Raw genomic sequence first — 25476 nt, forward strand, 5'->3', positions numbered from 1 at the left:
CGCCCACATGGAAATGTGTACGTATATTGCCGTCGCCCCTGTCCGTCCGTCCACGTTTATTGTATGCACGATAGAGGCTACGGTTTTGATCTTGATGAAACTTAGTATAAATGTATATATTGATGAGATCTCGGTCAAGTTCGAAATTGGTAATAATCGGATGAACGGTCTCATGACTTAGTAAAAACGCGTTAAATTTGGCTTGTATGCTTAATAAAGGCTGCAATTTTTATCCGATCTTGATGAAACTTAGTATACATGTATATATTGATGAGATTTCGGTAAAGTTCAAAATTGGTAATAATCGGTCTCAGAGTTATTGCCCTTGACATAGTAAAGTTACTTTAAAATTGCCTGGTATGCCCATTGAACGCTTCAATTTTGATACCATCTTGATGAAACTTAGTATGCATGAATATATTGATGAGATATCGGTCAAGTTTGAAGTTGGTAATAATTGGATGAACGATTTCAGGGTTATTGCCCTTGACTAAGTAAAATTGGATTTCAGACAGGCTATAGACTGCAGTTTTTTTCCGAAATGGATGAAGCTTAGTATGCATGTATATATATATACAAGATCTCCGTCAAGTTGAAATTGGTAACAATTGGGTGAACGGTTTTGGAGTTATTGCCCTTGAATTAATTCTATGCGTCTAATTTAGCCTGTAGGCCTGATAGAGACTACATTTTTTATACGATCTTGATGAAACTTGGTATGAGATCCTTGTGAAGCTTGAAATTAGTAAAAATAGGATGATTGGTTTCACATATTAAACCATTACAGACTTTGTTACTTTGTTATCATTTCTGACAGCTGGTAGTGAGCGTATGTTACCTTGCCTGGCAAGCTATCTTCCAAGTAACCTCTGAGTGATTTCAACTGCTTGGAAGATTCAAATTATCTTCCTTTATTGACTATAGTCAAGCCTGATTCCATATAACTTCTATAAACTGAAAAAGAAAGGAGTTTCGATAATAATTGTAAATACAAAGAGACTAATTACTGAAACAATCGTTTAGTTGCCCATTTCCGATTCTTTTTCATTGACTATAAGTCTGTCCTCTAATAATGTGGTTCTTACATTTTCACCAGACTTCACCCAAAAGACCACAAGTTGACGTTTAAGTGGGATTATAAAAAGGAAAAATTGACTTAGTGTAATTCTAAAATTCTTTTTATTTCTCTTTGATAATTTCTACTGACTCTCAAAGATCACGAATCGTCACCTATTTTATATCTGTGTTGTCATGGTACTGATTAAATGTTGATTTATAATATTTACCAATGGTCTGTAAGACCACAAAAACCACCAAGATGGTAATCGACTTCCGGTTTAATATCTTTTACTTTCTACAATCCTTTAACGCATCTTCAAAGCTTCAGTTTTAGGGGAATCAAGGTCGATCTCATACAAAATCAAAAACTAGCCCTGTCTATGAAATTGACTTTCTAACTTTTCATTGATATATTAAAATCACCATCAGTTTTTACATTTTTATTTAATCATCGTTCACTTGATGACCTTACTTCGTGTACTTAAGATTTCTAGTGGAAGAAATCAAACAGAATTAATTGATCAATTCGTAGTCTTCGTTTCGTCATGTTTTTATTTCAATGATAGATTGTCGCAAGCATACCTCTTAACGTATAACAAAACATACTGCTGTCTCTGAGTAGTTTCAAAGAAAAATATATAGTTTTCTGATATCTGAAATATCTGAAAAAGACATTTTGATGTATTATTTGGTGAGGAAGTAGATTTCTGTATGGCCTTGTCAGAGTGATATTAGTTAGGAAATGAGACTCTCATATTAGATGTAGGGTTTTTGATTTTGAAAACTGAAGTAATTAAGCACAAATTATCGGAAATATTTATCTTATTATATATGGGAAGTCGAAGTTATCTCAATGATTATTCCAATTATCAAGTCAAAAGTATATTAAGACATCTATCCATAGGATAAATCATGCATAGTTTGTTATTTGGGTGAGACATTTCTTAATGAGATCGACCTTTTCATACATGTTTTTATACGAATGATCACTAATGATTTTCTAAAAAAAAAAAACAATAATGATTACCGACTTGATGTTTTGATTCCACATAACTTGAATGAAAAGACTTCCTCAATAGAACTTTTAAGGAAATATTTTTGACCACATTTTTTACGTAATAACTTCAATAAAGATGTATGGTCAAATAGTTAAGATTTTAGAAGATCTTAAGAGAGAAGCAACAAATTTCAGATTCGATTTTTATGAAAGCATTGTCAGAAATGGTTATTTCTAAAGCCAATTTTAAAACAAAAACTATAATCCAAAACAATATATGAACCCTAACTGAAGTGTAGTTAGAAACGTGGCTTTTGTCTGGATTAAAAAGATAAAATGAATATTACAGATAACATAAATAAACACAATTTCGCGTATATACAGTTTGTTTCTTCACTTATTGATTGTTATCTTGATCTTACTATTGGTTTTTGGCAAGTGCTGATTCAATGAAAAAAAGAGTTTGGGCATAGTGAACCAAAAACGCCGAATTGGCTTAATTTTTCATAGCAATTAGAGATTAGCAAAATTTATTATTTTACATCGCTTGTTTTGATGGTCAACACACTATATTTGATAAAGTATAAAGTTATACGTCTTAGCAATTACAAAAGTTTTGTTTAAAAGTTTGGACAGAGGAATAACACATTATATGTATATTATGTGAATTAAAAAGAAAACAGTTAGTAGGGTGTTTGGAAACAATGTATTAATCATCGAAATTATAAAAATGTGACCTATTAGTGTTTCTTTTCTTTTTTTTTTCGTTAGGTAAAACACAGTTATTTTCTTAACGTATCCATTCAATAATTTGAATATAATCAGTTAAGTATGATGTCTCTTGTTTTAATTCTTCTAACTGATAATTACTCTTCATTTTACATGGATCAAAATTGGGTCCATTACACCAAGATTGATAGTCCTCTCTATCATCCCATGGTAACGTGCACTAATTAAACGAAATTAAACATGATATCAATTTTAATGAAGGACAGAGAGTTTAGTATAATAGTCTAGTAAGAAAAAAGTCAAAAGTCACTGCAAGTGCTGTTACCCATACTTACTTCATGGTATGCTCTTAATTTTAAGGAGGGAAGGGGAATAGACACTACTATTATTACTATTACTTATGAATGGTTACTTATCCCCTGACATTATGAGTTTAGATTTGCGGAATGAATTCGAATATATTATGAAACAATATGCGGAAATGATATTTGAATGCAGGTGTTAAGTATCCTTAATATATCATTGGGATATATTTTATACACAATACTATAGACTATTGAAGATTGTAAAACCGTTTTGATGATTTTATTATTGTTTTTACAGTAAATATATAAATTTATCATTCTCTAATTATTGTGTAATAATCAGCACTTTCATAGTATAATGTTTATATTATCACTCCTTATATTTATTTATATTCGCTAACTGATATTATTTTATCACTAGAATATTATTTCCTAATAACATCATCATCATGGAATGCATATTATGGGTAATAATAAATTTTAATTTCAAATGTCGCTTCAATGTTATCCTTTGTGAATGCATTCATGAATTTTGATAAATAAACTACAGGCTTCTGTCTGATTTATATAAAAATGAAACACTTTGAACTTCGAGTTATATTTTTAGCCTTTGCGAAAAAGGCAAAGCTGCCCCACACCACCCCGGGATTCAATTATCTCAATTGAGTTCTTCATAAGAAATGAGCTCCTGTTTGGTTAACTTCTTTCAAGGACTCCAGGATATTAACCAAAAACAATTAACCCCTGGAACTGGTACTGGCGACAGACCTACCATTTCCCAGTGTTACCTGTTTTTAAAACAGAGAAATATAGTGTAGACCAATGAGATTGGTTGATATTCCACCCCATGTTGTTTTGTATTTTGGATCGTAGGTAGGTAGATGACAAGTTAACGTTCGCTTCCAGCGGATGCTGATATCGCAAACTAGGTAGTTGTTGGTAGTCGTAGTAGTTGGTAGTTGTATTGGTTCAAATTGGATGATTCTGTGTTGTTGGTTTGGTTGTTGATTCTTCGTTAGATCTGGTCGGGTCGAATTCCATGGCTGTGAAACTCGGCTCTGGATGGTGTGGCGTGAGTTCTCCTTCTTTCTTCCAAACTCGTTCTGATCATGGTACTTCTTGTTGATTAGTAGTCGAATGGTAGTCATTGGTTTGGTTTGGTTTGGTTAGATTATATAATAACTGTTGGAAAACTAGAAGATCTAAAAAAAGGAAAATCGGATCGTTAGTACTTGTCCTATTTATAGTAGCCTACAATTTAACCTTCATGTATTTCAAATCTTTAATACAGTGAGTGTGAAATGTTGTAAAGAAACCAGACGACATTCAGATTGTTTTTTGTCGGCAGTCTTACGTTTTCTTTGTGCTCGATATAGATATACCAAAGAAGAATTGCTCAGGTTTCTTACAGGATCAAAAGAAATTGTGCTCTTTCGATAAGCTGAAGAACATGTCCGACCTACAGCGGCAAAAAGACTTGACATTTCCCTGATATTAGATTAAACTGGGTCCCAGTGACCCTCTTGATCTATTATTCTTTACCAGAATAACTGTGTCTTTGTATCCTCCATGTGTCTCATGGTCAGGTACGCGACACGAAGCATAACTAAGTTTGTATTAATTTTGCAAGTCGTATTAGAAATATAATGTTTTTTGACGTATTTTAGTTTAATCTAAAAGTTCGTCTAAATACAATTAAATTAACACAACTGCATTCTCTATCAGCTTTCGAAGCTTTAGAGGGAAAAAAGACGAAGCTTGGAGCATAAATATCAAATGTTGATATTATGCTTTCAACATTGTCTTAATAGTTTATAACCACAACCAATTGTGAGATCTTGAGAAGATAAGTAGCTGATATCATTAGGACAAGGCTCAACAACCACTTCTTCCTCTAAAACAGGGGTTTTCAACCCTTTTCTTTGCGTTATCCCTTTTATCCATTTTGTCACTCTAATATGTTGTTTGTTTATTTGTATAACTGATTTTATCATAACCAATGTGAATTACCATCTTTCGTTTATTCGTATTATTCATATTCTTCTGATTTGTAGCTAATTAATATGGAACCGAGTGAGCAACATAGTAAATGATAATATAGGTCACTAGTTTGTAGTCAGAGAATGGTACCAGAATTAGATTGAATTATCTCTCAAAATGGATTTCTATTTCGGACGTATTAGAATTAATATCTCTTTTATGGTAGAATAATACAATTAAGTTGCCACGTGTCCAAACGATATGACCTCATCTTCCCAAATATTGTAGTTAAATGAAAGACAAATAGCTTCAAAATTGAATCAACTGTCAAGGTTACGGTCGTGAGCCAATTTATTTTTAATCACTTTATAATACGATAACAAGATAAATTCATGTGTCCTTCGTTAAGACTTTCAGGTTCATTTTTACAGACTCAACATTGAGAGAGAGAAAAAACATCTGACAACCTTTCAAATAGTCTAGTGATCTATTTCAAGTTCAACAAGGGTTATTGCCGACATAGCTTCAAGTTTGTGTTCATCGTTTCTGAATCAATAATCGACAACTAAATGTAAGCTTTATAAGGTCAATCTATGAAACAGAGACCTTTTAGATATGCAATATTGCTTTGAAACAATGAAAGCTTTGATACATTTCTCTACAGACTATAATTTTTAAAACTTTCAGGAACTTTTTTATAGATGGTGTGGTAATAAGAAAATGTCACAAATATTAGATGACTGGATGGCTTATATTCTATTATCTTTTTACAATAGATAAATAATGTTATTAAAATTCTCCCTGTCAAATTCGGACTATACCCAACACAGAGGTTTATTCAGATTAAATAAATTAGAATAAATCTTGATAAATTTTTGAGATAAAAGAAAACTTGCTGAGGTATTGGTATCATTGAAGTAAAAATGATAAGATGAATTATTTCGTCTAAAATCAATAATTATATAAATAATTCCCTTATTATTTGATTATATTTCCATGATTTGTCGGTCAAGAACATTAGGGAATTCCACTTATTTTGATAGCGGTATTAAACCAGTTTATAAGTTTTATCCGTTTATTAAAATCAGAGTGCAACTGACAAATGGCCGGTTTCGAATACAGAGAAGCGAATGTTTGGTAAATCAAGTTAGTGCTTGGTAAATTAATTAGTGCTTGGTAAATCAAGTTAGTGCAGTAGTTGTAGTACTACTGGACTAAATTGATTTACCAAATGTTCGCCTCACTGTATTCGAAACCGGACATTTGATCATAAATAAGGATATTTAGCGCTTTAAATTCCGTTAAAACTAAGCAATATAAAACATATAGTTAAGAGTTATATAAGGTAACTGTGAAGCAAAATGTGAATAAGTCTGCAATTTTTTAGTTAGGAATGCAACCATCTTGTAAGGGAAGTGAACATTTCTAAAGAAAGAAATGAGTATGTTAATCTCAAGATAGGATCCTCCATTTAAGACTTGCAGAACCCTTTGTTTCATCAGACCAGCGGATTCTCCTTACTATAGCAGAGGATTATTCTTTGAACAGACCAGTGAGCCACGCGTCACACCAGGCAATGGACAATTAGCTCGCAGCGTCTTAAGATCGCTAAAGGTATAAGCGTGTATAGGAAGCTTCAGATATCGTACGCTGGACATTATTTAATCGCTGTTGAACGGAATCGACAAGCGTCGTGCCAGCTTAATGAACGGAATACAATTGAAATGCATCAAGTCCATAGATTTTATAAAAATCGTGCATTGGGAAAGCAATATTGTCGCATATGTAGCTGTTTGAGTTCAACTGTAATTTGTTGGTACTTTTCCCGCTTCGTCTTCACGTTGTTCGGCAACCCAGTGCATTAGTTGTGGTCGCCGTAAGATCTCATATACTGTCGAAATCCTGTGTGACGGGGCTATAAGTAGAAGATTGTCCTTACAATAGCAAATGATAGTTCTTTCAAGTTTCAACAGACTAATGCATTCCCCTTTCTTATTCCGAGCAGAAGTTCTCGACCAGAACAGTGGATCAATGTTATAAGAGAAGTCGTTATTTTTTCCCAAATAAGAGTAGAGGAAATTTTCTCTGGTGAATCTTCCGATCCAGACCAGCAGATTCTGCTGATTTGAGCAGAGAAATTTTTCTCTAGAAAGAAAACATTAGAAATCAAATTTGAATCGTACGAGTTTTCGAGAAAAAAGCAGAAAATGTTTTGATTTAAAGCATTAAATCCTTATCATAGCACTTAGACCAGAACCAGAGACTCACTCCAAGCAGAGCACTGGATAAATGGAAATTGAATGAGCTTATGGACATTGATCTACACGCTATTAGCAATATAGAAAACCTTGAAAACCATTTTTAAAGTGTCATCTAGATTCTCCCAATTACAAAGTATCCCCAATCAATATGTTTTTAATTAAAGAACAAACAATTTATTATCGTTCATATAACCATGTGTAGATCATTCTATCTATCTCATTACAAATGGTAGCCAGTGTCATAAATAATACCAGCTAGTCAAGACTCAAAATTTCATCTCATATATCTACATCTGTTTTATTTCTGTGGTTACAGGCTGAAAGAGATTTATGTTAAAATGTCGGGAATTAATAGAATGAATTGAACTGCCTTGAATTCATGTACATTTCTACACGTTCTGATCCTGTCTGAATATCAATACCTATGCAAATCACTTTTAAATATGAAATGTAGAGCGCATATTGTCGTCACCAATTTGTCGTCACAAGTTGTTTGGTGCGCATCTACAGGTCTGGCCTGATAGAAATGGGTCAGTTTCACTGGGGTTTGTTTTGATGCTGGTGGTCTTTTTTCGTCGAAAAGTCTGATCTTAGTGCGATTCGTTAGCATCGTGTTTCTTCAAGGGTGGAATTCTAAAAAGGAATATGTAATATTCGTTATTGCCCTCGTTCGATTATTGAATATTATAAGTATACTTGGCGGATTTTGACAAAACTTGGTTAGTTATCACCCACGGAAAATGCTATTGAAAAAATATTTAATATAAGTGTCTGTGTTTGTTCTTCGAAACGCTTACGATTTTTAACACTCTAGAGGCACAATCTGGAAGGATTAAGACGAAACTTCGTGTTGTTGTCACCTAAGGTTTGAGCTCTCTCGAAAATCAAACAAGTTCTAAAGAAAATGTATGAGCAAAGGTTAATTGTTTGTACTGGAGGTGGTTTTCGTTTTGCAAAATGTCCCGATTCAAACAAAACTGTCATATTTTACTGTGCCTAGAAAGTTATCTACCAACCTTACAATTTGATGTACATGTACCTCCAATTCTAGTTTGAAACCAAATCTGAGAATGATTGATTGCTATAGTAAATTTTGTGTTATCTATTCTTTTTAAATCATTCAAGATATTGCACTTTCCCTGTCCCTTTAAAGAATTCCCTTCTAGTATCACTCAATGTGCCGAAAAGGTTTTTCTGAACTTCCGCTTTTTACTGCCCTTAGTACAAACAATAACAATGTCAATGCTTACGTAAATGCGTGCAGTTCTGCACAATGAAGAGACAGTCTGCCTGCAGGAAGAACGAACGTCATTAATGACAATGTCATTGCCGTAAAGCTGATACATGACATTAACATCCCACATAATGAGAAAAAGTTGATCATAAAGAACCAGAGGATTTGGGTCAAACAAGCGCCTGAAGCTATTTGTTATTTTCCATGTCAAGGTCATATTTGCTCAAATTCAACTGATGAGAGCATGGTACTAAGGATTTTCAAGGATGCATTTTGACATTTTGTCAAATGTCAGACATATATTTTGTAAGTAGCCCAATTGTCGTTAGTAATTGGTCGGAGAGCTTTCCAAATAAATCTCATGGTTAATAAAATATCCAAGAGAATATGGATTAAGAGGCCCATGATGTACTATTTCTGGCATGCTGCAGCTTACTTGATCCTTTGTGAAAGGATATCATTTGGTGTCCAGAACAATTCTTATCGAAGCTGACTAAACACAGCTCTTATAGATAAAGTGATTGCTCTCTTTGAGTGCCTACCTTCAACAGTATTTATTAGCGACTGTAGTGTTTTTGATTCCACATAATCGCCAATTCAATATGTTATGCTACCCACAACTGCTTTAAATTTGTGCTCAAAATAAATTTTTATGCATTTTTATATTTGTTTGTTATTATGTGTTATATTATAATGTAAACATTTGCATTAAAATTGAATAAAAATATATATCTAATAGTTTTATAATTAAAATGTTATTTGGGTAAAAAGTAAAGGTTATTGTTAGCTGAAAGATGAGAACAGAAAGATCAATACCCTTAGATAACGATGTATTTTAATTATCAGTATTTTCATGACAATTTCCTAACTACTCATTAAAGAGTTATTTATTTGCAAACAAAGCCTGCCTAAAATATCAAACTGCTCGACAGATATCTTTTTATAATCTAGATTTAGGAAATATTGACGTCAATGTCTGTGACTAAATAATCATCAGTGCAGTAGACTTAAATGTTGAGAGGCTTGCAGCATTTTGTAACAGGTCTATGAACCATTGTCCTTCAATACGATATTCTATTAATTGGCTTAATGATATATTGGTTTGTTGAAAGGGACAATGATCTCTTTAACTTAAATAAGACAGTCTTTATGATCTGGCTTGCAGCAAATATATTTGGTTCATAGCCAGAACGGAATTACATGATTTTCCTCAACGCAATGTCATTCAAATCACAGTAGACCTATATCAATTAATTAGAATAATGATAGAGTTGTTAGATGTGAATTATTGTAATATAAATATATCATATACACAGCGAAAAATGACTTAGATCATTTCAGCCAAGTCGTTGCTGTTCTGTTACTACTGTTCAATTTCGTTCAATGTCATTGTTGCTTATGCTTAACATGCTGCAAAAAAGGTATATATTCTTTGCTTGCAAGGTGCAATGAAATATGATATATCTTTACTATTTTACCAGTCGTTCGGACGGGACAATAAAGCGAGGCCCCGTGTGCTACAGGCTGTGCACATTAAAGATCCCTCGATAGTTGGAAATCGAAAAAGATCTGGCTTATGCCGCATTCCTGGCAAAAATTCCCTCATTGTACCCTATATGGTACCCTGCACGATCAGATAACTTCTATAAATATATGGAATATCTTGCCATAATCCTTCCAATATCATGAGGTTATGGCACCCAGTTTGAAATTTACATAATGCTTTCCTATATATCTATGATTAATTGTCCAAAATTATTTTCACCTAGGTGAAAATTAAAGTTTTTAATAAAAAAATTACACGAATTATCACCTAGTTTTCACCTAGGTGAAAATAATTATCACCTGGGTGAAAATTAAAGTTTTAATTCACAATTACAGGAATTATCACCTAATTTTCACCTAAAATTAAAGTTTTTAATTCAAAATTAATTTTCACCTAGGTGAAAATTAATGTTTTTAATTCAAAATTAAAAGTGAAATATGTCGTATGTGAGCCACCGTACTAGTTGAATTTAGCACAATATCGCTAGATACTATTTATTTGATGTTGTAGATTAATCACAGTTTCTGACATGTTTGCTATGTCGTCAGCAAACAGTAAGCAACAGAGATTGTGATGAAATTCGATATGAGTATGACAGTCTTTCTCAATTTCGTCGACGAAGACATTAATGTAGATACAGCCCAGCCTGGTGCCAATGTTACATATAAATAGTTCCATTATACCATCTGGGGTCAGTACATATATGATTTAGTTTTCAAATACATACCCCTCTTGAATGTTACAAATTTATCATGGATACCAGTCTGATAAATGACATGCCACAACCAGAGGCTAGCAGGAATGAGGAATCTTTTGTATCTTTTCAGTTAGGTTTCTTGAATTATTTATTAGAAATGTCAATTAATAAGCACTAATAATGTGATTTTTTCGCTAATATATGTGATACAATTACAAATGAAGAGTCTAAATATATCTTTTCTGAGGCCAGGAATTTAACGGAATCATCAAAATTCCAAAATGGCCACCGCGCATCTGGAACATAAGATCCACCTTCGCCTTAGAATTCAGTACCATCCAACAGTATTCTGTAATTACGAACCAAGTATTTACCTATTTAAAAACGTGTATTTTTCACAAAGATTACTAAATTAACAAGCCAACTAACAAATATAACTGTCTAATTGTATACTTATTTTAATTATAGCTTTCATCTTTTCAACAGAAAGTGTAAAGAGTTATACTTATTTCATCCGTGACTTATATTTAGAAGATTTAACAATGGACATCAACTGAAAAAAAGTTCAATGAATGTCAAGCTTATTTGTATATCATAGATGTGTATATCCAGTGAGCCAGAAGATTGGGAAGATTTTGGTGGTGAGGAGAGGAGTAGAGAATCCAACGGCGCTCATTCACTTTTGTTTAGAATCGATACAAAATGCAAAGTGTTTTGAGAGCGCAAAGCCTAAGTGTGAAAGACCCATACCAGGCCGATGAATTTCATTATTTTCTCTATATCCACCCCTTCCTGATTAACACGCTTTGGCAGTGATGCCAGTCTAGAAGAAATTATTTTCGGCGACCCTAAAAAAAGTTGTTCACAGCAGAAATGACATCATCACTTCAGGGAAACAGGTCTCATCCATGATTACAAATCGGGCCAATAAAACTTCTGGATCTGATTCAAATCTACCACATTTCTGAGAAACATTTTTTAGAAACTTATTCATTCCAACTCGTTGTTAACAATGATCATAAGAGATGCCCACAATACTGAAAATAAGGTTGAGTTGTATATCAACGATCAGTCATCGCTGTTGAAGGCCTTCCATCAAGGCTCTCTCTGTCATGCTGGAATTCAGTAGCCCACTGCTTTACAGTGACAAAGGAAGAGGCATCCCCTATTGTTTAGACATGCATATATTATAGTTCTCTCTTCGTTAAATACTGAAAACGTCGTAGGTCGATTTTTACACAATCCGATTCCGTTCAGATACTCAATCAAGTAATCAAACTTATTATTGTTTCTTAAGTAGTAATAATCATTTTTTACAAAATATAATTTATATCCAAATTTTTTAACACGACGAAATCTCGTATGTCGAAAAGGAAAATGTAAGTCCGTTTCATAAAATTTCGTTTAAAAATGTCGGTTATGGATAAAACAATAATATTAGATTGGTAAAACTATTTGAAATGCTATCTAAAAAGTATATTAAGATATGGTTCGAATCCGTTCAGTGGTCACAGTCAAAACAGTTTTTTATCTCTCCTGAAAAATTGGGAAAAACTGACCCAAAGCCCTTTATAATGTATAATGTATGCGATGCCTCGTGTATTCGCTTCTCTAATTGCGTATTGTATCGATAATCCCACACCGTGCGCCATACCTAGCATGTTTGCTTCTTCTAATGCGTATTGTATCGATAATCCTGTACCGTACGCCATACCTCGTGTACTGTATTTCAACGTAAAATGGTCCCAGAACTTTCAGCCCTAATTCACCTTCACCTCGACATTTTCCAATTGATATTTAATATATTTTTAAGAAGAGAAGCTCTATGGTTGTCCAATGTTTGTTTTAATGAGTAGCATCTTATTGTCCATAATTCATCTTCACACACAATGTTTATGTCTTATTACAGTTTTTTTATGTACAGGATTACATATGTCGAAATTTACTTACCTTGAATAGTGGATATGTAAGAAATGTATTTAACATGTATAGGACTGTAATACTGGGTTCAGATTATCAGTAATGACGGACTACGGGCGCGGTAACTCAAATATTCCACGTGTCGCGTGTGAAGGTAAGAAAAATTCTTAACCAGCAAAGCCATAACTCAATCTTTTCTATGAGATGGTCTCTATAACTTAAACTGGGTTTGTCAACACGGTAACCCTTTTTTTTTATTGATGAGAGTAATGTTTATTTGGATTATTTTATCCATTTTATTATTGTAGACAATTGGCTTGGATGATAATTTAAAAATTAAACGAGCTTTCCTTCGGGAAGTGATGTTTAATTATAATTCTACGAACTATTGCAGGAACGGAGGAATTCATGTGAGATAAGGCATGCGCAGTAGATGTCGGTCTTTAAATAATCAACAACTAGGATATAACTATTTGCAGAACGGATTATTTTGGGAGGGTACCCGTTTTGGGTGGGCCCATGAATTCCTCCGTTCCTGCAATATAATCACTTCCCGAAGGAAAGCTCGTTTAATTTTTAAATTCTACTTCACACTATTGCTACGTCACTCCGGAAACCATGTGAGATTTCAAAGCATATCACAGTAGTTGGTCAAGTATAGCAATCAGAGTATATATGTCAATATATATTTATTATTGTAAATCTTTAACAATATGTCAACAATGTAAACTTCAACAAGGAATAACAATACAATAAATTGTAACAAACATTAGTTAATATTCTTCCTGAATATAAAAATATCTGAATGAACCCATTATTCAGTTAAATAATAAAGATAATCAAATAAGAAAAAATCTTTAAAGTTGTGAAAAATGAATATAAAGATTAACACAAAAAACTTTGTAAAGTAGTGTCTTTGGCACTTAGTTCACTAACAGGTCTGAAATAAAATCTGTTAAATGTGGAAACATTACTCCAACCAGCAGATTGGAGTATAACATCAAGTGGAACATTATTTTGAGCAAGGTTTGAAGTAACAGCAGACCTGGTGCTGTGAGTACTATATATATCTGTATCAACACCAGCTTGTTTTAATATGGATCTAATCCATCGCCAAATAGTGTCTGTTGAAACTGGCTTATGTGGTTTGGTAAAACTAATTAAAAATTGAGTATGGTCACCTCTTAAGTTTTTAGTTCTATTTATATATTCAGTTATTAATGAATACATACACAAGCTAGAATTCTTAGCAAACTCCAATGGTTTTAAATGAAACCCAGGGCGAGATTGTTTGATTAGTCTTGATACACAAAATATGTATTTCGAGTCACTGACTTTCATGTCCTTAATATCTAAGAATTGAATTGTTTGTGTCCTTTGGGCAGTAAATAAGGCCAATAAAGTGACCAGTTTCAATGTTAATTCTTTTAAAGTTAACATTGTAAATAGTGAGAAATAACTCAAAAAAGTCATCACAAGGTTCACATCCATACTTCATGGTATCTTGGTTTAGGAGGGTTTACGTTAAACGCACCTCTTAGAAATCTTTTCACAAGGGGGTGTTGTCCAAAAGGAACATTGGATATGTGTGGTAGAATAGCTGAGAGAGCACTTCGAGCACTATTGACAGTACTATAAGATAGTTTTGCATCAACTAAAGTTGCAAGAAAATTTACACCATCTTCAACACTAGGTATTAACGGATTAATTCCTGAATTATGACAAAAATTGTTCCATTTAGTTATATGTGTTGAGTATTGAACTTGAGTTTTATTTCTCCAAGATTGTAAGATGATGCTTGAAGCTGATGTTGAAAGGATGCTGTTAGTTGTTTGTTTCCTGAGACATGGCAATTCAGCAGACAAAGAGTTTTGTGAAGCGGATGATGCAGACTGGTTGAAGAGCTTAGCAGATGCTTTGACGACTGTAAAAAAAACTGGTGGTTGTATCAGCAATTTTGTTAACTTTGGGTACCATGATTGTGTCTTCCAATTTGGTACAACTAATATTCCTGTGGCTTTTTCTTGAATTATTTTTTGTAGAACCATTTGAACTATGCTGAAAGGAGGAAAAGCATAGAATTTATATGTTGACCACGATACAGAAAATGCATTAACAGCACAACAAGAAGGGTCACATTCATAAGATATGTAAGAAGAGAACTGAAAATTTAGTCTAGATGCAAATAGGTCAATATCTGGAAACACATCAAGGATTGCTAATGCCCTTTGTAGTGATTGATTATTAAGCATCCACTCAGTGTTTGTCCGACACTTCCTAGACTGTTTGTCAGCTTCTATGTTTGATATACCAGGAATATGAGCTATGGTTAACCAGATATCATTCTCTTTGCACCATAACCAAATTTCTTTGAAATATCATTGCATAATTGTGAGTGACTTGAGCCCATATGCTGTAATGTTGCTACAGCAGTAATATTGTCAACTAAAACTTTAATACGGGAGGAAACAAGGTACTTCTTAAAACTTTTAAGAGATAAGAAAACAGCTAAGGTTTCTAAATAGTTTATGTGAAAAGTTCTTTCTAATTTACTCCATTCACCCCTAATAGATTTATCTTCTAGTGTGGCTCCCCAGCCAGATAGTGAGGCATCTGTTGTCATAGTAATTGTTGGGGGTTCTCTTTGAAGCAAATTGTATGTGTTCATAACATTGTCCACCCACCACTGAGTATCCTGTATTGCACTGATGTGTAATTGCATCTGAGAGTCAAAATTGCCCTTAGATACCAGGAGACTGGAACTTTTATCTTTATCAAGTGATCTATAGAAAAGTGGGCCATACATAACACCAGGAAAACTTGATACTATCAAACCAATAACTTTCGCTAAAAATCTAATAGTAAGCTTCCCAAGATTGTTATAATTAAGTAATTCTAAACAAGCTTAGTTTTGTCTTTTTTACATCAGTTAGACGTATAGTCATTGTAGAGGAATCTAATAAGAAACCTAAAAAAATTATAGATTTGGATGGTTTCAAGGTGGATTTAACTGGATGTATCACAAATCCTAATTTCCTAAAAATGTCAACAGTTGCTACTACATTAGCACAACATTTGTCATAACTTTCACCCATAAGAAATATATCATCTATATAGGCAGATGACACATGTCCGACAGATCTTAAGAAGGACAAAGGAGGTCTTAGTAACTTTGTAAATTTTCTGGGACAAAAGCATAGCCCATTTGGAAAACATGTAAAGCAGTAATATTTATTTCTCCAGAAAATTTTAGGTATTTTTGACACGAGGGATCTATTTTGACACTGTAATAGGCATCTTTCAAGTCAACAGAACTCATGTAACAATCTTTCTCTATCAATTTTATGACATTGCCTATAGTATCCATTTTAAAATGATTATATTCGATACATAGATTCAATTTTTTCAAGTTTAATATCATTCTATATGTACCGTCTGGCTTTCCTCTAAGAAAAATTGGCGAAAGAAAATCATGATCTTCAGCATTACATTCTTGAAGAACACCTTTGATAAGAAGCTTTAGAATTTCAGAGTCAATGATTTGAATCTCATGAGCGCCAAATACATTATGTGGTGCTGTATGTTTCTGAGGTAATGGTGATTGAAATTTTATTTTTGTGCCTTTCACCATTTCAAGAATCTCTTGATCAGATGTCATACTTTGCCAAAGCGCAAGATATTTATGAAGACAACCTGCTTGAAAATTTTGAACTTCTGCATGTAATTCAGCCAAAAGATTAAAACAATATTTATCAAAATCACTCACCTTAAAAACATCTAGTTTTAAGGGTGACTTGGTTTCCATTACTTTTCTTTCGTTTGTTTTTTCTTGTACTGGTATGATGACTTCTGGTTTTTGTATTTTTCTTTTTGATGATAATTGTTGTATTTCGGTTTGTCTAAAAAATGACTATTACTATATCTGTCATAGGATTTATTGCTGTAAGATGACCTCTGTGGTTCAGGCTTACGACTTCGGACCTGCTTACCAAGTTTATTGGTTTCTTTTATTGCAGACAAAGATTTTGGAAGATCCTCGCCAAACAATTGAGTACCTGTAATAGGAACACTCTTTGAACATAAAGAACTAAATTCTTTATCAAATCCCTTCTTTTGTAGGACAAGTCCTGTGAGGCATTTCCTAAAAGTGCAATAGCATCCACAAGTTGAGTTACAACCTCTGAAGAAGTATCCTTTTTTAGGAGGACATCCACAGAGTTGCAATAGCAACTGAAGCTTTTATAATGGATTTCTGAATACCTGCCATTCTCAAGTCCTGAGTTTTGGTCATTTTGGAAAGTTTACCCCAGATTTCTTGGTTTACCAGAGGTACTGTGAGTCTCAAATATTTTTCTGTTTTTTCTTTCAATTTGTCATCTGACAATTTATTGATAAACCTTTTGTTTACAATTGAAGCTAACCTATCCATTATTGGGGTTGTTATTGGCTCGTCTCCATTAAATTCTGAATCTAGTTGAGTTAACAGATCAACATCATTTGATTGACTATTTGATAGAACATTTCATGGAGGCATCAAAGCTTCAGTGTCACTGACACTCATTTCACTTCCATCGCTGTCAATTTCATCAGATGAACTCATACTCATATTACGAGTCTTTTTATGTAGGCCTAGACCTAGTGATTTAGTAATCCCATCATGTTTGCGTTTCCTGGTAACAGGTATCTGATTATTAGGAAGGCCTTGTACAGCATTCAACGATGTAAAGACAGTGCCCATCTTCTCAATATTTTGAGAAATCAAGTTCATTGTATCTTGTAATGTAAGCATTACTGGCAAGATAGTATTTTGTGATGTAGGTAAGGGATCTGGTTCAGATTTAACAGTTATGTGCATAGCAACATCATTAGGATTTATGTCTAAAAGTTTGTCTTCCTCTGTAGTAGAAAGCACATGGTAAACTCGCCATTGCTGGAGTAGAACTTTGTCAGCAATATTGGCCGTATGTCCAAAAAACGTAAAAAAGTTTATAAAAGGACGTGAAATTGTGTTATAACCTGGAGCGAAAGTTTCTAACTCACAGGCCAAACGACTTATTATAAAATAGAGTCTATTTTATAACAAATATCAAAGGATTATCTCGATAAAAATTTATGAGATAAGTGAGCACTATAGAGACTACAGTTTTCATCTGATTTTGATGAAACTTGGTGTGGTGCTTTTGATTGATAAGATCTCGGTCAAGTTTGATGTTTTTTCGATGAACGGTATTTAGATATTGCCCTTGACTTTGTTAAAACACGTCGAAATTTGTTAAAAATAGTTCGTGGGCAGGATTGAAGCTACAATTTTCAGCCGATTCTGATGAAACTTGGTGTGGTCATTGGAATTAATAAGATCTCGGACAAGTTCTAACTTGACGCATTTTCGATGAACAGTTTTTGAGTAATTGCCCTTGACTTTGTAAAAACGCTTCAAAATTTGTTTGTGAACACAATAGAAGCTACAGTTTTCGACCGATTTTGATGAAACTTGGTGTGATCATTGGAATTGATACGATCTCGGACAAGTTCTAACTTGACGTATTTTCAATGAACGGATTTGGAGTTATTGCCCTTGACTTAGGAAAAACGCGTCAAAAGTTGTTTGTGAACACAATAGAGACTACAGTTTTCATCCGATTTGAATGAAATTTGGTGTGATGATTTATATTCATGGGATTTTGGTCTTGTTCGAATTTTACGAATTTTCGATGAACGGTTTTTGAGTTATTGCCCTTGACTTAGGAAAAACGCGTCAAAATTTGTTTGTGAATACAATAGAGACTACAGTTTCCAACTGATTTTAATGAAATTTGGTTTGATCATTTATATTGATGAGATCTTTGACAAGTTTGAATTTGATTTTTTGGTGGACGGTTTTGGGGTTATTGCCCTTGACTTAGGAAAAAAGGTTCACTAGACGTAGTTATCGATGCCAGAAGTTTTGGTATTGAATATAATTTTTATACGCCCACATAAAATGGGGTCTGCCCAATATTTCTCGTAACACTCTACAAGACACAATTCTTGATGGATTTTGACAAAACTTGGTGTGAGTGTTCGTAATCGCCCAAGGATGAACCCTATTGAAAATCAGAAGAATCGAAAAATATTTAGTATGAGTAACTGCCCTTGTTCTTGAAAACGCGTTCAATTTTTTTGCTCGTAAACACTCTAGAAGACACAATTCTTGACGATTTTTGACGAAACTTGGTGTGAATGTTCGTAATCACCCAAGGATTAACCAAATTGAAAATCAGAAGAATCGAAAAATATTTATTATGAGTTATTGCCCTTGTTCTTGAAAACGCGTTCAATTTTTTTGCTCGTAAACACTCTAGAAGGCACAATTCTTGACGATTTTTGACGAAACTTGGTGTGAATGTTCGTAATAACCCAAGGATTAACCCCATTGAAAATAAGAAGAATCTAAAAATATTTAGTATAGGTTATAGCCCTTGTTCTTGAAAACGCGTTCAATATTTAGCTCGTAATCACTCTAGAAGGCACAATTCTTGACGCATTTTGACGAAACGTGGCATGAGTGTTTGTTATCACCCAAGGATAAACCCAATTGAAAATCAGAAAAATCGAAAAATATTTAGTATGAGTTATTTCCCCTGTTCTTGAGAATGTGTTCAATAATTTATCTCGTAAACACTCCAGAAGGCACAATTGATTCGACTATTTTTGTAATAGATACTTTTTCTTAGTTTAATCTTCTCATGCACTTTTTGTGTTTTGCTTCACTTCGTAGTATATGGCATAATTACTTTCAGCTGTCCATTCAATTTAAAATCTCCCAGTTATGTTGAAGGAAATCTTATATTTTGTAGTAAAGTGTGATAGCACTGATTAGTAGTGCAATTGCCACTGGGAGATCTTGGTTCTGGAATAAACAAATAATTATTCACACAAATATGTGGAGAAATTTGACCCAACTGTGGCGCTGCTTTTCCCCCTATTCTGCTTCTTAAAGGCTAGCGCACATGAGAGCTCCCAGCTGAGCAAAATTTCATTCGTGCCTCTCAGCTGAGCTCGTAGCTCTCGTGTGCGCGGAGTTTACGTAAGGTTTTTTTCATTCGAGGCGTGAAGGAAATCATCTGTCGTGTTTGATAATTTTTTCCTCGAATGAAAAATACCTTACCGTGTGTGCACTCGAAAGCTCTTAGCTTTGAACTTTGAACTGGGGCGCATGCGCTAGGACGTGATCAAACAAAAATGGCTGCGCCCATCGATGAATGCGAGTTTGTATCCTAAGCAATTATCGAAGACAAGTTAGTGAACAAATGGCCGGAATATCCATAGCTTACGAGAGCTTGCAAGTATTCTTCGTCGGCGACGACGCAACAACAAAAGAAGAAGTAAAATTTCTTCGTATTCTGAATCATTCGAAGGGTTGTTTACGTAAGGTTTTTTTCATTCGAGGCGTTAAGCAAATTATCTGTCGTGTTTGATAACTTTTTCCTCGAATGAAAAATAACTTACCTTGTGCGCACTCGAAAGCATTTCAATGCAATAAAACAAGTAAATGAACAATGAATGAAAATTACATACAATACAAATATAAACAAATATCTAGACAATTTTACAACATAAAGTACTAAAGAAAAGCGTATCTATATGAATAGAAATTAAATCACGATTCCGTTTACACGGTATCGCGCAATTTGATTGGATAACAGTGGTCACGTGAATTCGGTTTATATCTGTGTAAACGGAATGTAAATATAAGCTCCGCCCCTTAACGGACTATTTCTATCATTGAGTTTGATTGACGTGGCCACTACACAGTGTCGATGTCTTTCCTTCGAACGTCACCAGAGCCGAAATCTACACTTCACTGAATGATAACGGTATTTTCCAAAATTCCCTCGAGTGTGCACTCTCCAAATATCAACAAAATCATGATTTTTGGACTTATTTCAAACTCGTCCTTCAATAATTGAACTTTAAACGTGGCCGCTCCATCAACTTTTAAACAGTGGACTATAAATATGTGACCTACTTATTTTTGATTGGCTCTTCACTTGGACGTCACTCTTGTTGGTATCAGTTCATGATAAAATTTTAGGTATTTATGCGCCAATTTTGTGCCTTAGTTTGTTGCTATTTTAGATATAAAAAAATTTAAACACGTATTCGAGTTGATTTAATTATAAGGAATAGTGTTCAGTTTATACATCGATAAACTGAAAAAATGTTCAGGTCACTCCTTAAAGAAATTTAAAAAGTTTTTACCCTTAATAATACTACTATGGAAGGGTTCTAAAATTAATAATAAAAAGCAGGGCTTACTCGCTAAATGCACAAGGCAAGCAAACCCATTAACAAAACGAGGCTAGATTATGAATATGCGTGGAGGACAGGTCAGGTCGTGTCAGGTCAGCGAGTACACTACGGGTCATCGTTAAAATTAGACTAAATAAAATCTTCATTTTGTTAAAGTTATTTTTCTTGGTCAAATCATGCTTATTGTTTGATTAATTGATGTTTCTAACGAATAAGTCAGGTACTTTTGAGTGCTAAAGTTCTGTGAGGATGTAACAAAAGCTTGAGGATCAAATATACTGAAATCAGATTGAAAAAGCTGAAAATAGATTCCTTGTTAACTCAATGACTAAAATAGATTGTGATAATCTTGGCAGGTTTTCGTATGAAAAATTATTAGCCAGCCATGTTTAAAAGAGATATTTGTAAGTTAGAAATAATGTAATTAAATACACTGTGTATTTTGGAAACATAACCATTGAAATTTTAAAATGTTCGGTTGGTATTTGGCTGTTTTGGTAATGTTCGGCTGTGAAAAGGCACAGATAGAGTTACTACCCTTATGGAAATTGTGAGACCTGATAATCTTTATTAAGTGACCGCTCGATCATTGAAATCCTCTCGTAATTAGTTAATTATGAGTTAATTATTGACTTCTGAGACTGGTATATTTCCCAATCATTAGAACACCCCAGCTTTCGATTTATACAAGTGTTAACTGTCCAATAATAGAATATATATATATAAATAAATGAAAATAAGGGAACCAAACTTTGAGATTTTCGGCCAAACCAGAAATGCCATACCATTTCATATAGACCAAAAAATCATTACGAAAATAATGAGTGACAAATCGATTACGATATGCCTTGCAATAATAAAAAAAAAACTCGGAAATACCGTAAACAATTCAATAAGCATGTTTTAATCAGTGTCTATGGTTTGACTGATTAGACATGACTGGCCAGTCTGTTTCAAATCACAACAATACCTGACCAATATTTTCTCAGTTAAATGACTAAATTCTTTCATGGGGCACTTGAGCCAGATGGATGTCTATCTCTATCATATTATATTGATCTTGGAAATGGCTTTTTATTCCATAATTATTATGAGACTAGAAAGAAATTACTAAAATTACAAGAGGGAAATATTCAGACAAATTAGACTGCAAGGATGAAATATGAGCATATCGCTTTCTGAATCTAAAAACTTTTCTGTTTTTACAGAAATTGTATAACCTTATTCGTTCTTGGTGTGACATTTGGTGCGTCTATTCCTGTTTTGTTGACGTAGCCTCTGATTTGTTTTCTTGTCATTCAGTGCATGTGTCAGAATTCTTATATTTAATACTACAAAATAAATATTGCTTGTTGATAACTTTAAACCTCCGAGTTTAAACCAAGATTAAAGCTACTTGATGTTTCAAGCCATTTATTTGATATCAATTTAGTTTATTAGCTGTAAACATTTGTGTATTATTAGCCTGTTAAAACACGCAATGGCGTCTTCAAGTGAAAATGGGCGAAAACAATCGACGAAAGCAACTAAATTCTCATTTTGCTGCGACTTTACGGATGTATACGTACCTTACTTGAAATATCCTTTACTAGTATTTAAATGAAGAGATAAAAGATGAAATCGTCAAGTCATGTTTTCCAAAGCGATATTGGTAGTCAGCTTTTAAAACATGTATGTATTGGAATATTGGAACAGAATGTCATTGGCGATGGACATACAAAGCTTGTACATGTTTTAAGAAATCCCCGCAAATTAGTCCATGTCCTTCAAAAACCTACGTGAATGTTTGCATCATTTATTTAATCTATAAATTCCCGCTGTTAGAATATAAGAAAAACAATTAGGTTAGGTTGCGGATCTCTTTTAATTCACGTCTTATATTTATACCTTTGGCTTTTCTAACAGATCATCTTTAATATGTTCTTTTGTATTTGCTGCAAGCAATTTAAGGTGATGCCATTGACGTTACTTTCATCTTAGCCACTGGTAGCTATAACTTTTATAGATGTCAGACAGTTACACTGTGATTTTGAACTAATTCACGTTAAGATTTAAAATGAAAGATGTACCATTTTTTGACCAATCATACTTTAGTCTCAGAACGGGAATTTTGTTACCTAAGTCAATCAGTAATAGTGTTAACAGATCACCGTCGTAATTTGAGCCTTCAAATCCATGTATCCAGAAATATCCACGATTGAATGTAAAACTGACGACTTGTCAAGATAATCAGTGATAAAATATATGGAAATAGTCAATAAAATTCCTAGTTTGAAGTATTTCTAAAGAAATTATTTGATCTTCGTACATTTCTATTTACATATATTCAAAACTAAAATCAACCTCCAAAATGGCGGACTTGTCCCTTGAAATAGTTTTGATGTTTTAAAAGTAACTGCAAGATGATTTTAATTAAAGTATTCAGATAAGATAAGCAACAGATTTTTCTAGATTTAGGTACATATTTGAAAACCTTACTTTCCCAACCTACTAAATAATCAGACTGCTCCACTGTTCATAACAGGAATTGCATAATAATCTAGTGTGAATTAAATTGTCGAGTTTTTATCCAAAAAAAGTATAATATATCGAAGAAATATACTAATATCTATAATTATTCTCTCGAGTCATTTAAATTTATTTAACCCTCCGATTTGACGTAGGTCCTACATGTAATTAATTCAGATTTGAACAATAATCAAATTTTTTTGCTCTGATGAGTGATTGACTGACTAGGATACTGCCAAGGATATCAAATAGAGGAATCTGTGATGAGAATAGGATCAGGGCGTTATACGAGTAATAGAAGTAATTTGGATTTTTTATGAACTGGCCTACAAGGAAATCTCATAATTCTGATCAAAGTTCAGAATTCATTTCAGCACTAATCTCAGATTCTTTACGATGAGAGATAAAAGACGGTTGCTGTGATATTTAATCATTGAAGATTAATTATATCTGGTAGCTTTTTGATGATTATCAACGGCTTCACTTGCCTTCTAAATTACTTCATTAGTCTCCCATGTACGGTAAAGGTTCTCACATGAAATATTATAATTATGGAATTTGGTTAATGATATATGATTGGGTGGTTCTCATTAATTGAACCAATCACAGGCTGATATTTTCAAATGCTGGAGAAAATTTATCATGGTAATTTAAGCAGTAAATGATAAGATATGGGTTAATTAAGGTATTAGCCTATTGCTTATTATTTATTCATACGAGAGATTGGAAGATATTCGAATTCTCTACTGACCTAGTTATATTTCAATAATCGACCATAACAAGGATTAGTGTGGCCTTGGTCGACATTTATTTTTTTCTTGACAGGTATTATAGCTTAGTTACCAAATATACTTCATCAGGTCGATATGTCTATAATCTCTCTTAAATGACGTTGTAAAAATGAAATGAAATGAATGGAGTTTTACGTCCTACTTTTCTGCACCATGTGGGCTAATGAAGACGGGCAACGCCATGCAGGGTGCGATGAGGGAAATTTTGCCAGGACAGCGGCATTAGCCTGCTCTTTTTCGATTTCCAACTGTCGAGTGATCTTTAACGTGCACAGCCTGTAGCACACGGGGCCTCGGTTTATTGTCCCATCCGAACGACTAGACGCTTTTTCCATGTCAGCCCCTCTTACCTGCATCACTGACAGGGGGAAACCGGGTTGAAAAATCCGAAGGTATTATCTCGGCCTATGCCGGGATTGAACCTTGGATCTTCAGGTTAGCGAGCAAGTGTCTAACTCACAAATGACGTTGTAAATATTCATGTTGATTTTGGTAAGGTTCGACAACTATATATATAGCAATACGCCAATTAGTTCGTTCACTTGAACATGCATCGTGTCCAAAACACACCCCCTTCCGCCATACTTCCTCGGTTAATAAGACCATGTCAAAATCCGTATTTGTGATACGATGTTGAACATGCTGTAAAGCATAATTTTGGAGCATCACTTCCATGTATAAAGGCGCCGTAGTCATTTTTGATATAGTAACCATTTATTATGGCATATTCCATGGTTCTATTGAACTAAAAGTGTATGGCGAATGAAGTTCTCATATAAAGCAATCGTAATAATTGTAGAAATGAAGTAAATGTAGAAACATGTTACTCAGTAAGCTGAAGACATATCAAGAATGTTTGTTATAATATGGTAGTGATAGAGATCTAGTCTGGCAGAGAATGTCTGGTTCAATTTGAAGAATTAATTGACTGGTGATTACTACAGAGAAAAGGGGGGTTAAAACAACATTCACAACCAAACAAATTACCTCATTGAAATACCCCTTCCATCTAAACGTTTTGTACAGGTGTTATTTTATCATCAAAGAGAAATCCGAATTTTCTACAAATTTTCTGGTACAAATTACCATACCTCCACCTACGATATTACTAAACTCAGCATCTTTACTTTCTGATGTTTTCTGGTAAAATCATCATT

General features: G+C 33.6%; 1 protein-coding gene across 1 annotated transcript; it reads right to left on the minus strand.

The window, feature by feature from the left end:
• Positions 1-17250: 17250 nt before the first annotated feature.
• On the minus strand, positions 17251-25015 carry LOTGIDRAFT_155827 (hypothetical protein; the record flags this gene model as incomplete). Its single annotated transcript, XM_009068342.1, has 2 exons — positions 17251-17797; positions 24780-25015. 2 exons carry the CDS (start codon positions 25013-25015, stop codon positions 17251-17253), a joined length of 783 nt encoding a protein of 260 aa, XP_009066590.1.
• Positions 25016-25476: the final 461 nt, after the last annotated feature.

The sequence above is a fragment of the Lottia gigantea genome (assembly GCF_000327385.1).
Source record: "Lottia gigantea unplaced genomic scaffold LOTGIsca_9, whole genome shotgun sequence".
In the NCBI taxonomy this organism is placed as follows: Eukaryota; Metazoa; Mollusca; class Gastropoda; family Lottiidae; genus Lottia; species Lottia gigantea.